Source organism: Phoenix dactylifera, chromosome 17 (genome assembly GCF_009389715.1).
Source record: "Phoenix dactylifera cultivar Barhee BC4 chromosome 17, palm_55x_up_171113_PBpolish2nd_filt_p, whole genome shotgun sequence".
Taxonomy (NCBI): Eukaryota; Viridiplantae; Streptophyta; class Magnoliopsida; order Arecales; family Arecaceae; genus Phoenix; species Phoenix dactylifera.
Genome location: NC_052408.1, coordinates 11,741,588 through 11,757,935, shown reverse-complemented (window position 1 = coordinate 11,757,935; position 16,348 = coordinate 11,741,588). Strand labels below are relative to the sequence as shown.

The 16,348-nt window shown below is 44.8% G+C and overlaps 1 protein-coding gene across 2 annotated transcripts; it reads left to right on the top strand.

The window, feature by feature from the left end:
• The first annotated feature begins 7,089 nt into the window (after positions 1 to 7,089).
• Positions 7,090 to 16,139, top strand: LOC103701082 (O-fucosyltransferase 16). 2 transcript variants are annotated; one of them, XM_008783039.3, is made up of 10 exons: positions 7,090 to 7,444; positions 7,545 to 7,604; positions 7,727 to 7,817; positions 8,213 to 8,286; positions 10,955 to 11,043; positions 11,165 to 11,351; positions 13,366 to 13,547; positions 14,578 to 14,680; positions 14,769 to 15,100; positions 15,215 to 16,139. In XM_008783039.3, the coding sequence occupies exons 1-10, from the start codon at positions 7,250 to 7,252 to the stop codon at positions 15,669 to 15,671; spliced, it is 1,770 nt and encodes a 589-aa protein (XP_008781261.1). In that variant the 5' UTR covers positions 7,090 to 7,249; the 3' UTR covers positions 15,672 to 16,139. The 2 variants fall into 2 exon arrangements, with proteins under 2 accessions (XP_008781261.1, XP_008781260.1); XM_008783038.3 differs by having other exon boundaries at positions 8,210 to 8,286.
• The last annotated feature ends 209 nt before the right edge of the window (positions 16,140 to 16,348 follow it).

The following is a 16,348-nucleotide window of genomic DNA, read 5'->3' as shown; positions in this document are numbered from 1 at the left end:
ACTAAATTTAGGTTCTGGCTTAGTAATTTGATAGCCTGATCTTGGATTGGTCAGGAGATTATTTGATGTTCTTCAGGGAATCATAACTCATGCATTAATTTAGGTTCTAATGTGGATATTAACAATCGTCTCTTTTTATTATTATTTTAATTCAAATAGAAATTAATCTCGTTTTTAATATTTTTTAGAATTAACTGAATTGTCTAGTGAAGTTTGACGGCCTAAAACGGTAAGTAAGCCTCGTACTCTTTACTAGTTTTCAAACTTGTAAGTAAATCTTGCACTCCTTATTATCTTTTAAATGATCATGTCTTCCGTTTATAAAATTTGCTCATATAAATAACATGCTTTTCTTAAAATTATGAATCAGCATACATGTTATGAAAATTGTGCTTATTATAAAAAATAGTTCCATAAATGATTTAATGAAAATATCTTTGCTATAAAATATAAATCAGCCGGTGTCATTTAGTTTTTTTATCTATTTATATATATTCTAAGAAAAAGATATAAATTTTTTAAAGACTCTTCGATAGCTATGCATGATCTTTTGAATTGAAAAAATCGACATCCGAAGCTAACATTCCTACTAATACTGGCTGCGCCAATGAATATAAAGTTGGCATATGAATATGAATATGAATATATGTCGATTACAAACACTAGCCCTGTCATGGGCATAAAGCGATCATAGCATAAATATCTGTGAATAATGTTTTGAACTATGATATAACTATATAGCAGAAGAATAATTTATATACTTATTTAAAAATAGATATATAAAAATGTTACGGGGGAACTTAGCCACCATGCCCCACGTGACCGGCACGCGCGCCCAGGAAGACTACGGCTGCCCCTTGATCCAGCAATCCGACCTCGGGTCGGATATCTTCGGCTCCGCAGCCCGACCCCGAGTCGGCTGCCCCTTGATCCAGCAATCCGACCTCGGGTCGGATATCTTCGGCTCCGCAGCCCGACCCCGAGTCGGCTGCCCCTTGATCCAGCAATCCGACCCCGAGTCGACAATCTCTCGACAACAACAGACTGTTCCTCTGAGGCACTCCGCGGCCCCCTGCTCCACTACTCCCTGCAACGGCCGTATCCGGCGCTGCCCCACGATCCCCTGTAACAGCCGTACAAAGCGGAGCTCCACTATGCCCTGCCATGGCTGTACCCAGCGCTGCCCCACGACGCCCTGTAACGGCCATGTCAGTGGCAGCCCCATCGTGCCACACGATGACGAATCCCCGGAAAAACCCCCCAGCCTGATATATATGAGGCTGGGGGGGAAGGGGGAGGGTAAGATATATCTTCCAGAGTATCATCTCACCTGCTACCTTCTCCTTCTCCTTCTCCTTCGATCTCCTCCGACTTGATCGTCGGAGGGCCCCCACTACCCCGGTGGTGGTGCGAGGCTTGCTTGCAGGTTTCACGACGGAGGGCGGAGCGCAACCAAAGCAACTCAAAGGGAACCCCGTTCACACCGCTGTGCCAATCGTTCTCGGTTTGGACTACCAGCAACAGTTGGCGCTAGAGGAAGGGCACGGATCTCAGAGCGATCGTAATGGCACGGCGAGGTGGTCGTGGAGCTTCCAATGCTTCCGGTCGCGGGGCCTCTCGCGCCACTGGCCGGGAGGCCGCTGCATCCCCAACACGCTCTCAGCAACACTCCACCGCCCCACCGCCCATTCAGATGGTCGAAGCCGCCCAGTTCGACCAGCTAACCCAGCAGGTTCGCACCCTCGCGGAGGCGGTGCAGAATCTGCAGGGTGCGATGTCCCGGGCGCCGCAGCAGGCTCAGGAGCCGCCCCTGCCTGAGCGTTCGCCTGTCCTCCTCAACCCGCGTTCCTTCCTCTCCCATGGGGAGGAGCGCCGGCGCGAGGAGGATTCTCGAGCACGCTCCATTCTGCCGGGACCTTCCCACCGGAGCTGCGCGGGGTACGAGAGGCGGGCCCGGGCGCGTTCCCAGACCCCCCAGTCCTCGAGGAACCCGCGCTCCAGTCGGTCCCCCTCTCGCCGCTCCTTGTCTCCCACCCACCGGACGCGTTCCCTGGACCGGCGGGTGGACGATCTCCACCGGCAACTCCAGGTCCTGAAGGGCCATTCCAAAGATCCCTTCGCCGACTTAGAGATCTCCTCCCAGCCGGCGCTCGCCTCGAGGATCCTGCGGACCCCGAATCCGCCGGGGTTCAAAATGCCGGCGATCGAGCCCTATGACGGGGCGGCGGACCCGCGGGATCACGTCGAGAGTTTCAGGACCCTTATGCTCCTCCACGGAGTATCAGATCCCTTCTCTGCAAGGCTTTCCCGGCAACCCTCCGTGGCCCGGCAAGGGCATGGTTCGCCGGGCTGGAGGCTGACTCAATCCGGTCCTTCGACCAGTTCACTCGCCTCTTCATCACTCATTTCGCCGTCAGTAGCCGGCGGCGACTGGTCTCCGACTCCCTCTTTGATGTCCGGCAAAACGAGGGAGAAAGCCTGCGGGATTATCTTACCCGCTTCAACAGGGCTACGCTGGAGGTCCGGAACCTGAGTCAGGAGGTAGCTCTTTCAGCCCTGAAGCGTGGCTTCCGGAAGGGCAGACTCACCTTCTCCCTGGACAAACGCCTGCCGCGGAGCTTCCCAGAGCTGTTGTCCCGGGCGAACCAGTATGCGGACGCCGAGGAGGCGGCCGCCCACCGGAGCAAGGAGGCCGCCGAGATCCCACAAAAGCTTGGGAAGAAAAGGCGGAAAGAGGCACGCCAGAGGAGGAGCCCGACGGCAGACTAGCCTGAAGCCCCGACCGGTCGCCTCGGCTTGCGCCAGCCTTGGCCGACCAACGAGCGGAATTCCCCGAGGCTCGGCCCTCGGATGCCAGGCTAACCCGATGATCATCCCGGGAGCAGACTAGCCTGAAGCCCCGACCGGTCGCCTCGGCTTGCGCCAGCCTTGGCCGACCAACGAGCGGAATTCCCCGAGGCTCGGCCCTCGGATGCCAGGCTAACCCGATGATCATCCCGGGAGCAGACTAGCCTGAAGCCCCGACCGGTCGCCTCGGCTTGCGCCAGCCTTGGCCGACCAACGAGCGGAATTCCCCGAGGCTCGGCCCTCGGATGCCAGGCTAACCCGATGATCATCCCGGGAGCAGACTAGCCTGAAGCCCCGACCGGTCGCCTCGGCTTGCGCCAGCCTTGGCCGACCAACGAGCGGAATTCTCCGAGGCTCGGCCCTCGGATGCCAGGCTAACCCGATGATCATCCCGGGAGCAGACTAGCCTGAAGCCCCGACCGGTCGCCTCGGCTTGCGCCAGCCTTGGCCGACCAACGAGCGGAATTCTCCGAGGCTCGGCCCTCGGATGCCAGGCTAACCCGATGATCATCCCGGAAGCAGACTAGCCTGAAGCCCCGACCGGTCGCCTCGGCTTGCGCCAGCCTTGGCCGACCAACGAGCGGAATTCCCCGAGGCTCGGCCCTCGGATGCCAGGCTAACCCGATGATCATCCCGGGAGCAGACTAGCCTGAAGCCCCGACCGGTCGCCTCGGCTTGCGCCAGCCTTGGCCGACCAACGAGCGGAATTCCCCGAGGCTCGGCCCTCGGATGCCAGGCTAACCCGATGATCATCCCGGGAGCAGACTAGCCTGAAGCCCCGACCGGTCGCCTCGGCTTGCGCCAGCCTTGGCCGACCAACGAGCGGAATTCCCCGAGGCTCGGCCCTCGGATGCCAGGCTAACCCGATGATCATCCCGGGAGCAGACCAGCCTGAAGCCCCGACCGGTCGCCTCGGCTTGCGCCAGCCTTGGCCAACCAACGAGCGGAATTCCCCAAGGCTCAGTCCTCGGATGCCTGGCCTAGCGCCGGAAGAATTTCCTGAGGCCTAACCCTCGGATGCCTGGCCTAGCGCCGGAAGAATTTCCTGAGGCCTAACCCTCGGATGTCTGGCCTAGCGCCGGAAGAATTTCCTGAGGCCTAACCCTCGGATGCCTGGCCTAGCGCCGGATGAATTTCCTGAGGCCTAACCCTCGGATGCCTGGCCTAGCGCCGGATGAATTTCCTGAGGCTTAACCCTCGGATGCCTGGCCTAGCGCCGGATGAATTTCCTGAGGCCTAACCCTCGGATGCCTGGCCTAGCGCCGGATGAATTTCCTGAGGCCTAACCCTCGGATGCCTGGCCTAGCGCCGGAAGGATTTCCTGAGGCCTAACCCTCGGATGCCTGGCCTAGCGCCGGAAGGATTTCCTGAGGCCTAACCCTCGGATGCCTGGCCTAGCGCCGGAAGGATTTCCTGAGGCCTAACCCTCGGATGCCTGGCCTAGCGCCGGATGAATTTCCTGAGGCCTAACCCTCGGATGCCTGGCCTAGCGCCGGAGGAACTTCAAGAGTCAGGAGTCGGCGAGGCGCTACCGAGAGTTAAAAAGAGGAAGGATGTCCGCCGAAATCCGCAGACCGCGAGATCAGCGACAACTGCCATACGCCATAAAGAAGGTGGGAAGCTCGGAGCGCGCGCGCCTTTCCGAGGGATGGCGGCAATCTCGAAGCATCACTCCCTTCACCCGTTCCCCTCCTGGTTCCAGGCTCGGGAGTGGGGGGCTACTGTTACGGGGGAACTTAGCCACCATGCCCCACGTGACCGGCACGCGCGCCCAGGAAGACTACGGCTGCCCCTTGATCCAGCAATCCGACCTTGGGTCGGATATCTTCGGCTCCGCAGCCCGACCCCGAGTCGGCTGCCCCTTGATCCAGCAATTCGACCTCGGGTCGGATATCTTCGGCTCTGCAGCCCGACCCCGAGTCGGCTGCCCCTTGATCCAGCAATCCGACCCCGAGTCGACAATCTCTCGACAACAACAGACTGTTCCTCTGAGGCACGCCGCGGCCCCCTGCTCCACTACTCCCTGCAACGGCCGTATCCGGCGCTGCCCCACGATCCCCTGTAACAGCCGTACAAAGCGGAGCTCCACTATGCCCTGCCATGGCTGTACCCAGCGCTGCCCCACGACGCCCTGTAACGGCCATGTCAGTGGCAGCCCCATCGTGCCACACGATGACGAATCCCCGGAAAAACCCCCCAGCCTGATATATATGAGGCTGGGGGGGAAGGGGGAGGGTAAGATATATCTTCCAGAGTATCATCTCACCTGCTACCTTCTCCTTCTCCTTCTCCTTTGATCTCCTCTGACTTGATCGTCGGAGGGCCCCCACTACCCCGGTGGTGGTGCGAGGCTTGCTTGCAGGTTTCACGACGGAGGGCGGAGCGCAACCAAAGCAACTCAAAGGGAACCCCGTTCACACCGCTGTGCCAATCGTTTCCGATTTGGACTACCAGCAACAAAAAATATAGAGATGGAGGTAGGGAACATACCTGGCCCCATGCGGCAATGCCAGACCAAACTTTAGTGAGGTTCAGTTAGGCAAGGGGTGGTCCAAATCAGATTAAAAATAACTTCGGTAGGCGTACGATGTTTTATTAATTCAGCTGTCTCGTAGGCCACGTTTCTCATCACTGAACCAGACCCACCGTCCAGTTTGAAAAATTTAGATCGCACCCGGACCAAAGAGTATTTTGGCCGGCTTTTTCCCGTTACCGGCCCCACCTCCAACCTTTCAGCGCAAATAAAATACAGCCACTTGCTACGAGAATTTCACAACTCACGTGATATCAACCATTTTGGTGGGTTAAACCGTACATACACCCAAATCTCTCGCTCCACCCACCGAAATAATTTTCGACCGGCTGTCGCCGTCGCATTGCGACGCACCAACGGAAAATTAGTCCACAATATTTTAGCCAGAGCATCGCTGCGATCTTTCATTCACTTAGGTATTTTAAAATTTTTCATTAAATACTATGCTAATTTTAGCGATAAAATCAAAATAGATATGAATCACGTAATTCTTATTTATATTGGGTAGAGTTCAACTGAGAAATTATATCGCGTAATTCTTATTTATATTGGGTAGAGTTCAACTGAGAAATTATAAATAATTGGAGATCAAAGCCGAACAGATAGAATTTGGCCATGTAATGAAAAAAATAGACCAAACAATTAAATCTTCGACGAGTATTCGATAGAAGGCTGAGACAATTATATTGGTTCTAGATTCTTAAAATTAAAAAACTATATTGTACAATAAATGAAAGGAAATGGCTAATACAAGCCATGTCAAAATAAATTAAAATCGATAAGGTATGAATCGTTGGAACATAAATATAACTTTCAGTGGATAGTTATAATATTTGTGAGTAATATCTTTTTAATTTTGGCTGGTTCATTGGCTTTCTTTTTCATCTTATTTTTTATAGAAATATAAGCAATTATATAAATTATACATGTGTGTGATCCCATCCGATCACCGGCATAGGCACATTCCTAGTTTTGCTTAATTGACCTTTCCCATTTCTCTTTTTTTTTTTTTTTTTTTTTTGCGGAAAAAAAAGGGGAAGAGGGGGGAAGGGCAAGCCCACCCCGCGTAGCAGCCCCACACTGGGCCCCCACCCCGCCAGGAGCATGTTCGATGCGGGCAGAATGACCGTTTGGTATAGGCCCAGCTCACCAGACCCCAGCCATATTTTAACTCATACCCTCCCCACCCGTGGCCCCGGCTCAGTTACCCCACTGGGCCCTGGCACGAGTACCCCGTGTGAGTACGTCACACCTGGCACCACCCAGGCTACCAGCCGACCAGTAGCACTTCCAGACCCCGTGTTCAGACGCGGGGCATCCGGTCCCCAGATTTAATCGACGCCCGTGCGTTTCGAACCTGAAACCACTTGGTTAGAAGCAAACGCCCCGTTCCAACTGGGCTACCACCTTGGTGGTCCATTTCTCTTTTTTGAAAAAACAAAATTTAGAATTGGCGTATATTTTTTAAAAATAGCCGTATAAAAATAAATTTCGCTACAGCTTGCCGACTTCATGTGATTCCAACCGGATAGAAATTTTTATTACCGACGTTACATGATAAATATAATCCCAAAATTCGCTCGTGCACTCCTCTTCTTTCTTTCCCTCCCATCTGAAAGAAGACCAAACAATGTGGGGCGTATTCAGTAAATACAGGAGTGTACATATACGATAATGCCAAAGCCCATCTCGTAAATAACCCCAGTCGTACTATCGGCTACTTTCCGGTCGCTCGAAAGGAAAGGGGTGACGTCCATGGATTCGCCGCTGTCGCCTTCCGCCTCTGCTCCGCCAGCGAGAGGCCGAGATTAGAGAGAGAGAGAAGAGAGAAGAAGAGAGAGGAAATTGGGGCCGACGCCGCCGTTGCCAATGGCTCCCCACCGGCGGCGCCACCACGATCGCTGCCCGATCCTGGCGGTGCCCGCCATCTCTTCCCTCGCCGCCTCCGCCCTCGTCCTCCTCCTCGTTCTCGCCCTCCTCTCCTTCTTCGCTCCGCCCCTTATGGACCCCCCGCCCCTATCTCACCGCCGCTCCCACCGCCATCGGAAGCCCTCCAATCTGACGGTGCCTTCTCCGCCCCTCACTCCTATACCTTCCTTCAATCGTTAATCCCTCCCTAGATTCCTCGTTTCCTAATTTTTATACCGATTTTTATGTAATATAGGTGGGGGATTCTGGTGATCTCCGAAGGAGCACGGCCTCTGTGGAAATTTTCCGCGTTCCGGTTTGTGTTTTTTCAAATTTTATTAATCATCCTATGGAATGCATCGGTTCGAATGGTTTTGATGTAGTTGAAAACAGCGGAAACATTTTTTTTTTTTTTTTGTTGCTTTTGTGGTTGTGTAGCGTGGTGGAGGGAGCGTCAAAGGTGATCTCTGGGTCTCGAAGCTATCGAAGCACTACCATGGATGCAGCAATGCGAGCAGTAAATTTCTAGGTGTGTATTGGATCCGTGTTCTGATTTATTGATCCACTAAAAAGTTGAATAGGGTGTCGAAGTTACTCAAAGTGTGACGCTTTTGAGGGAAAGAATTTGTTTTTCGCCGGAAATATTTGGTGTGTGTCTTATTATTATTATTATTTTTGGTCAAATGTGTCTTATTTTTTATATAACTCAAGGTTTCGTTCCAAATTTCAATAGAGGAATTGGGAAACGTGAGGACTTAATAAATAATTGAAGGAATATCACTTTTGCATTATTCATCAGCTCATTAATGTTTATCTCACAAATGGTTATTATAGTTTTTAAATTGCTGCTAGTTGTTTTTTTTTTGCTTTCTGCAAGTTGATTTTATTGCATAAAATGGACTTTCTCATCTCATTTTGTAGCAGCCAAAGCAATCACTGTTCCTGGTAGGTACTTGATGATCGCAACAAGCGGAGGCTTAAATCAACAAAGAACAGGAGTAAGATAGTTTCCTACTTTTCTATAGTTGTTTACTTGAGAAACTATCCAAGATCTTCGTTGGTTTTCTTCTTTGCTACATATTGAAACTCTGAGCTCAACTTGCAACTTATGAATAAAATAATCTGAGTTGATTTAGAGTTGGTCTTTGATCGGTCCGTTAGTCAAATATATTTTTTTGAATATAATACTCTTTATGAGTCATTTGTTTATCGAAAGAACAACTCAGTCAAATAGGAAAAAAACCTTCACAAAGAAAGACTGCTAAATAGGCATTTTTTCTGCAATTATGTGATATTAATTCTACATGTCACTTGCTGTTCTTCTTTAAGCTGAAGTCGAATTATAGGTGTTCTTGTATTTTAAAAGTTAAATCCACTTATATACCTAGTCTAGTTCATATGAGGTCATGGTTATGCATCGAATCATGATTCATCAAGGTCTGAGAAAGTGCTACAAGCGGCTATAAACCTGATATCAACACTCTACAAGTTGCTGCCAAATTCCTAGCTAAGGAAAATTTTGGTAAGAGACTATCATATGTCTATCTTATACAAGAATTCAGATGCACCATCTAAATATATTTATACTTAGGAACCATCTAAATGTAATATGCTTAGAAAGACTCTTGATGGGCACCATATTTGTAGTAAAAATGTGTTTGGTCTTGTTGGTTGATGCTTTCATGGTACTTTGACCAGGCATCATTGAATAAAAGGGCACTCATGTTCTTGATTAATATGAATGCAAACTTGATCTGACATTTTTAAATGTTATATGAGATTAAAAGAAGATAATATCTCAGTATATAATTGCATCATTCTCGATTCATCAGTACTTAGTCCCTTGTGCCTCCATTTCATATCCCTTCTGCTTTTTGTGACAATACACTTAGTAAATGGAGTAAGTTCTATTATGGAATGAAATGCCTTTCAAATTGGGGCAGTTTCCAATGTGCTTTGTGGCTCCAATTTTGTGTATACACAATAATATATAATCGGTGCCTACGGTCCATGTCACCATGGCATGATATTGGTCAGGAGTAAATATTGCATCCAATAAATTCTTCATGTTAGGAAGGGTTTGTGCTTTTTTTTGTTAGTGGGATTGCTAATTCTTCTTGTTATTTTTGGAGCTTATATCAATTTCCTTAGTGATAAATATGAGCACTAACCATCTTGTTATTTGGTCAGAGAATAGAATAGTTCTATTAGAATATCAGACCTATCACTTGCTGATGAATTTGAGGACTGGAATACCTATTTCTTTTCTTCTTTTTTTTTTTATGTAAAATGGAGGGAGTGAGTAACTTCCCCCAAACTTTATTGAAAGAAAAGAAATATTTACAAGAAGGAGGCTGGTAATTACGCACGTAGAGAAGACAGCTTACCTAAAAGACAGTCGTGGGAAAGAGAGGTTTTGGCATTACAAAGACAGCTCCATAAGGAAAAAAGTACAATATTTTATGCAAAACAGAGGCAGGCAATGCTTTTCCTTTCAAGAAGATCCTTGAGTTTCTCTTGTGCCAGATGTTCCACATGAGTGCCATGAGCAATTGATCCCAACTTTTTCTTAAATGGACCTGAATTTTCCTTCTCCTCCATGTGGACCAAAGAGATGTTAAATTCAGGGGCAAACCACGGAGATTCCAGTATGATAAAAGAGGAGATTACAATGCTTGGGCAAACAGACAGCGAATGAAAAGGTGAGAAGCAGTCTTAGAGCGGGAACCACAAAAGGGGCATTGTTCTATCAGTGACATTGCTCGCCAAATGTGAAATGGATGGTAGAGTCTAGATCAAAAAATTTACTGGCTAGAAGTTAGTCTCCTTTGCAAGGTTGTTTCTTATCCCATCCTTATCCTGTACTCAGCCTGATTCTTCTAAAACTTTTATTCATGGTGGGAGAATGCTTAAACTCTTGATATTGACAACTAGTTTGATCCACCCATTGCTGTAGGTTCCTTTTTGACCTTTAACAACTAAGATCTTACCCTTATAGCAAAAGAAAACAGTGCTGGTGGAGTTGCTAGAAGTTTAGATGGATAAATTGTTCTGACATTTGCTAATCCTATTGCCATTTAAGGACTACTCATAGGGAACGCTTCTGATTGTGGAACAAGTTGCCAAATCTTTTCAGCATAATTCAATGTTTGTGAAAGATATTTTGATGTAATACGATTTATTCTTGATGGGCTGGGTTAATCATGTGCTGCAGGTGGAAGTTTCATGACAACATCATTCTGTCAGCCTTAGTCTTTTAAGAAATGTTATCATTCTTAAAGATGCTGTATCAACAGTTTTCATTAAACATTGTTGCTTACGAGCCATAGCATTTAATATATTAATAAATTATCATATAATATCTATATTTAGATAATACTAGGATGCTTTCCCTAAATTTGCTGCTTTTCTTAAATTATTATTTTGCCGCAGAATCTAGGTAGTTCTGTTGCTTAGAGATGTATGATTGTGCAGATAATCTGTACATTAAGAGCTTATTTGCTGACTAGTTTTTCTGGTCTCGCTACTAATTGGAGTGATCTAAATTACTAGTGGTAGGTTATGATGCAGTGGTTGATTCTCTTCCAATTTTTTATTTGTTTAATAATCTGGACCTTCCTATTAGATTGCTGATGGAGAACTTGTGATACCTATGGTTTGTTTCAGATAGTGGATTCTGTTGTTGCAGCACGCATTTTGAATGCTACTCTAGTTGTTCCAAAGCTGGATGAAAGATCTTTTTGGAAAGATGCCAGGTCTGCTTCAAATACTGAATCTTTTAGGTTTTTCAATTAATGGAGTAATGGTGTTGGATATTGCAAGCTGAATTGCAAAATATATTGTGCACTGGTTTGTGATACTATGTATGATGCACAGCAATTTCGCCGAAATTTTTGATGTTGACTGGTTCATCTCATTCCTCTCAAATGATGTTAAAATTGTAAAAGAGCTTCCAAAAAAGGGAAGGAAGGTTGTTAGGGCTCCATATAATATGCGTGTTCCAAGGAAGTGTACTCCAAGATGTTACCAAAATCGAGTCTTGCCTGTTCTTCTCAAGAAACATGTAAGTACTGAAATTTCTTAAACTTACAACTTTTATTTCTCACAGATGGTTTCCTCAAATTTCAGCTGATTGTATTTATTTAATTCAAACAAATTCTTTCGGTATAATTTTCTTTATGGAAAGAACTAATAATACTAGTTGAATACCTCTGCCTGTTGCTGAACTTAAATTCATTCAGCATTAACTGTAGCTATATTGTTCGAGTCTTTTTATATTTTGTGGACAAAAACGACTTTCAATGATTTGCTAAGATAATTAAAAGCCCATCATGTAATCATCTTTCCAGTAATTTGTAAATTTCAATTTAACTCGTGTGTATATCTTTTCTGTACTGACATGTCTTAGATTTATTTTACAACTCAACCAGGCTTCTACTTTATAGTGAAGTCTAAACTGCAGCTGACTATTGACTTTCTTTCAAAATATTTACTTATAACTATTCTTTCATAATTGTGTTATTAATTTTGTTAGGAGAAAGATTGTATGGTGATTATTAAAGGGATCTGACAGCATAATGTGATACTATCATCTCTTTTGTCTCTCTCTATCTTTATCTGTATCTCTCTTTATGTATGTTGTTTGTTCATGTCATGGTTGAGAACATACAGTGAGAGGGGGTGGGGCAGGGGTGGAGGAGGTGAAACCTGGTATAACATTATCACATAACCATATATAGGCAGTTGATCATGTCAATCCCATTTTATGATCATCCACTCCTTTGATGTACCGTAGCAAGTTGCCATATATGTGTTGTTAGATCATCAATGAATTGTTGAATTATGATGTTTATTTTCTTAAATGACAGCACCCCAGTGGCTGTGTAGTGGTGCTGCAGATATTGTTGAAAATCTTCTATCGTGAATGGATTAGCAATATGGGGAGTGCTATGCCAAAGGATCATTTTGCCTATATAACAATAAAGTAATGATCAACCTTTCTTACTTTTTGGATGCATGTAATGCACCAGCTAAATGAACAACCTGTTGGCTCTTTCCATTCAGCATGATGAAGTCGGATGGTTTATTGGTCATTTTTCTACACTGTAAAGATTTCCATATGCCCTACACATAAAAAAGTTTAGGAACTACTTAAATACCATGGATCATACTTGTCCTTCAGCCCTAAAATTTTCAAGCACTTACGATATGTCGCATCCTTCTCTCTGAGGCAAACAATAATATTCATCAGCATTAAGGTAAAAAGCTTGCTCAGTAGTCAAATGAGAAATCATCATATATTTGCCTGTCATTTTCATGGAACATCTTGGCTTGTGAGGTTAATCCATGCGAACTGATTGATCTATATTGGTTTGGCTTCATGCCAAAGGTTATCAGGAAAGCACATTCAGCAGCACTAGCAATGTAGTACAGGGAATTGTTTCTAAAATTCTAATGATCTTGCATCACCAGTGATGGCTTTGTTTCTGCTTATGTCAGACGTATTGTTAATTATGATGGAGATGTTCTCATTAAGGATGCCCTAAAAGGGAACAGCAACTTCAGGGAAATCGTTACGTGTTCAATATGCTCTTCTTACTGTTATCTGTGGAGGAAACATACCCTGCTATACAGCTGTTTTTACCTGATAAAAATTTAATCATTACTAAAAGAAAACACAGTGTAGCTATCTAGTTCTGATAGAAGAGTCTGTGTGGCTATGCATTGCTTTGGAACTTTGGGGGAATACATGATACTCTTATCTCCTGTGACATGAAATATAGGGGCTTACTCTTCCTTTATTTGAAGAACTATTGTAGGATGTAGGATAATCACAATTTGCATTGAAATATTAAGGAAATATCTATTCATGATAGGTTTTATATTCCTGAGTGTTGTCAAGTAGTTTAAAGAGGGGCTGAAATTGCGACTTTATGGAGCCTTTGAGCTTGATTTAACAACTTCATTGTCATGTTGTTGTTTGCTTGGTGAAAGTTTAGGTTATGCTCAAACTTGTCCTTTGATTATTAAGTCTGCGATGTCTCCATGTGAAATCTATGATCTTCATGGTGCCGCAGGTTGTCCAGCTGTCGAAGTTTGATTATAGGCTTGCAAACAAGTTGGAGACAGATCTGCAAAGACTGAGATGTAGAGTTAACTATCATGCTTTAAGATTCACCAAATCAATTCAGAAAATGGGTGATATGTTGATACGTCGAATGAAGGCAAAAGGCAAGCATTTTATTGCCCTGCACCTGAGGTAAACTTTTAATTTGGTCATATTGTTGTCTTTGATGGTAGTTTATGCAGAGAAAACTTTTTCCTTGTGCATTGCTCTATGGTGAATGTCTCCACAACTTGGAAATACTTAATTGTTTTGGCTGAGTTTACTTTCAATCTGGCTTTGCACAAGTTCAACTGAACTTAATACCCTGATGCCAAATGGGCTAATTGATAATTGCCATGCGTTTTGGTGAACCAAGCTGACTTTTCAGACATGGCTGCATATTTTATTTTATTCTACAAGATGGTTTTACTTGCTCTTGAAATATACTTTCTCGCTTTTTTCTTTCTTCATTTTTACCCCTTTTGCTTCATTATTTAGTTCATTAAGTTGAAACATTGTAACCCAAGGTCTGCAATCTTAATATTAGGTACCATACTACTAGGTTATTGGTTCACTATGGTACAATATGCACCCTGCACCGAGATAGCTCTCGAGCCATTTTCTCACTTTTTAATCTTGGTACGCCTTGATACGTTTCGGTACACACCACAGTCCTTCAGTACGGGTCAGTACTGGGCATTCACTGACCTAAATATGATCTTCATACTAGTACCACCCTAGTATGGTATGCCCCGAACCAGGCATTTTGGGGCGGTATGACATATTATGCCATAATCAAATTATACCTATCTAATTCTTTCCCTCTCTTAGTGGGCTTAGTTCTAAAGATTATATGCTGAAAATTTCTATGAGATATTTAAGGTGGTATTGTTATTAAGGGATTGTTAATATATGTATGTGGCCATCCATTAATGTGATTGTCCTCATTATTAGTTAATGATGTTTTATTTTCACTGGACATCTAGGTTTGTTGATTATTATTTGCGGGGTTATCTGTTATTTTTGAAATGAATATAATTTAGGCGGACCTCTTGGGTTGATATTATTTTTCTATTAGAAATATGCTGTTGGGACTTGGAATTACCTTTATGCACATAGTTGCATGAAGCTAGTGATAGAATGTTGAAAGTCCCGCCACCCATTAAGATGATTATTCTTGCAGATTTGAACCTGATATGCTTGCTTTTTCTGGGTGCTATTATGGTGGAGGTGAAAGGGAAAGGAGAGAACTTGGTGCCATTCGCAAGCGTTGGAAAACTTTACATGTAAGTAAATCAATAATTTTTCTTCCTGAACATGTCCAAATTTGGCTGCATCTTGCATGGCTAAGATGTTCTGCTGAAAAATGGGCAGATAAGCAACCCAGACAAGGAACGAAGGCATGGAAAATGCCCGCTGTCTCCGGAAGAGGTAGGACTTATGCTGAGGGCATTGGGCTTTGGCAGTGATGTTCACATCTATGTGGCATCTGGTGAAATATATGGAGGGGAAGAAACCCTGGCACCCCTGAAAGCACTCTTTCCCCATTTTCATTCAAAAGAAACTTTAGCCAGCAAGGAGGAACTGGCACCATTCTCCTCATTTTCATCTCGCATGGCTGCTCTTGATTTTATCGTATGTGATGGAAGTGATGCTTTTGTAACCAACAACAATGGTAACATGGCTAGAATTTTGGCTGGCCGAAGGTAAACGTTACATTTTAATGTGATTTGGATGTACATAAACTCTGACACCTTTTTGAGAACATTGAACTCTTAACATCTTATCTTTCTTATTGCATTGATTTGCATGTTATTCAGGAGATACCTTGGGCACAAGAGGACAATACGTCCTAATGGTAAAAAACTGTACTCTCTCTTCCTACGCCGAGCAAACATGACTTGGGAAGAATTTGCGTCAAAGGTGCGCACTTTTCAAAAAGGATTTATGGGGGAGCCTAAGGAGATAAGACCAGGTAGAGGTGAATTTCATGAAAATCCCACAAGTTGTATATGTGAAAATGCTGAGGCTAAGGCAGCAGCTGACTCTGATTTCCATAGTCACAAGGTTGGCAGTCAAAGCATAAATGGTAATGTAGGCGTGCATGTTGGTGAACCAACATATTATAATTATACTGATGAAGATCTGGATTGGAGTGACTTAGATTATGGAGAGGTTGCACCTCTAGGGAAAAATTCATTTAATGGCACAAATTTGGACTATGATCTCTTCATAAGACCTGAGGACTCTTTGTTGGAAGAGATTATTTCAGATTAGTGATGTTGCGCTGGAGAAGATTTTTATACTTAAATCAATTCTTTCGTCACATTATTTTGTTCGGCAATTTGAAAGCTTCTCTAGAGAAACATTCTGATCAACTGCTGCTGCGCTGTTCTTTGTACATATGGCCTCGGCAACAGAACTGTACAGCATCTTTTCTTCTACCTAAGCTTGATGTTGGAGCACCAACACGAGAGAGCAGTTTGGCTATTGCAGAACTTGAGTCCATTTTCACTTGCTTTTGTATAACTTGAGCAGGGTATAAGGTTGTTTGGCAATTTCTTTTGGTTCATTTTGTAATCTTTCATTTTCCATTCATGGAAATTTGTTATAAGGTTGTGATGAGAATGCCCTCATTGGAAGCTGGACTAGAAGAGAACATAATTATCTCATGTACTCACCGGACAAATTTAGTCAATCAATGATGGCCTGTGCTGGATAATTTTTCCATAGCATTGTGGATGATCTCCAACCTGCCTGTTATTTCTGCATCTAATAACTTTTTTGATGCTTTGGTTCTAAGATTTACAGCCGCTCGTGCAGCTCTACTTCCTTGCATTGAAACAGGTTCTTTCTAGTGTAGGCATGTCTCTGTGGTGATGCTTGGGTTCTTAGATTTACAGCTGGTTGTGCAGCTTTACTTGCATTGAAACATGCTGTTTTTAGCGTAGGCA

Excerpts from the sequence above, each read along its gene's own strand:
- LOC103701082 (XM_008783038.3), top strand. The coding sequence starts at position 7,250 with ATGGCTCCCCACCGGCGGCGCCACCACGATCGCTGCCCGATCCTGGCG. Across the intron at positions 7,445-7,544 it reads GGAAGCCCTCCAATCTGACG|GTGGGGGATTCTGGTGATCT; the intron begins GTGCCTTCTCCG and ends TATGTAATATAG. Across the intron at positions 15,101-15,214 it reads AGAATTTTGGCTGGCCGAAG|GAGATACCTTGGGCACAAGA; the intron begins GTAAACGTTACA and ends CATGTTATTCAG.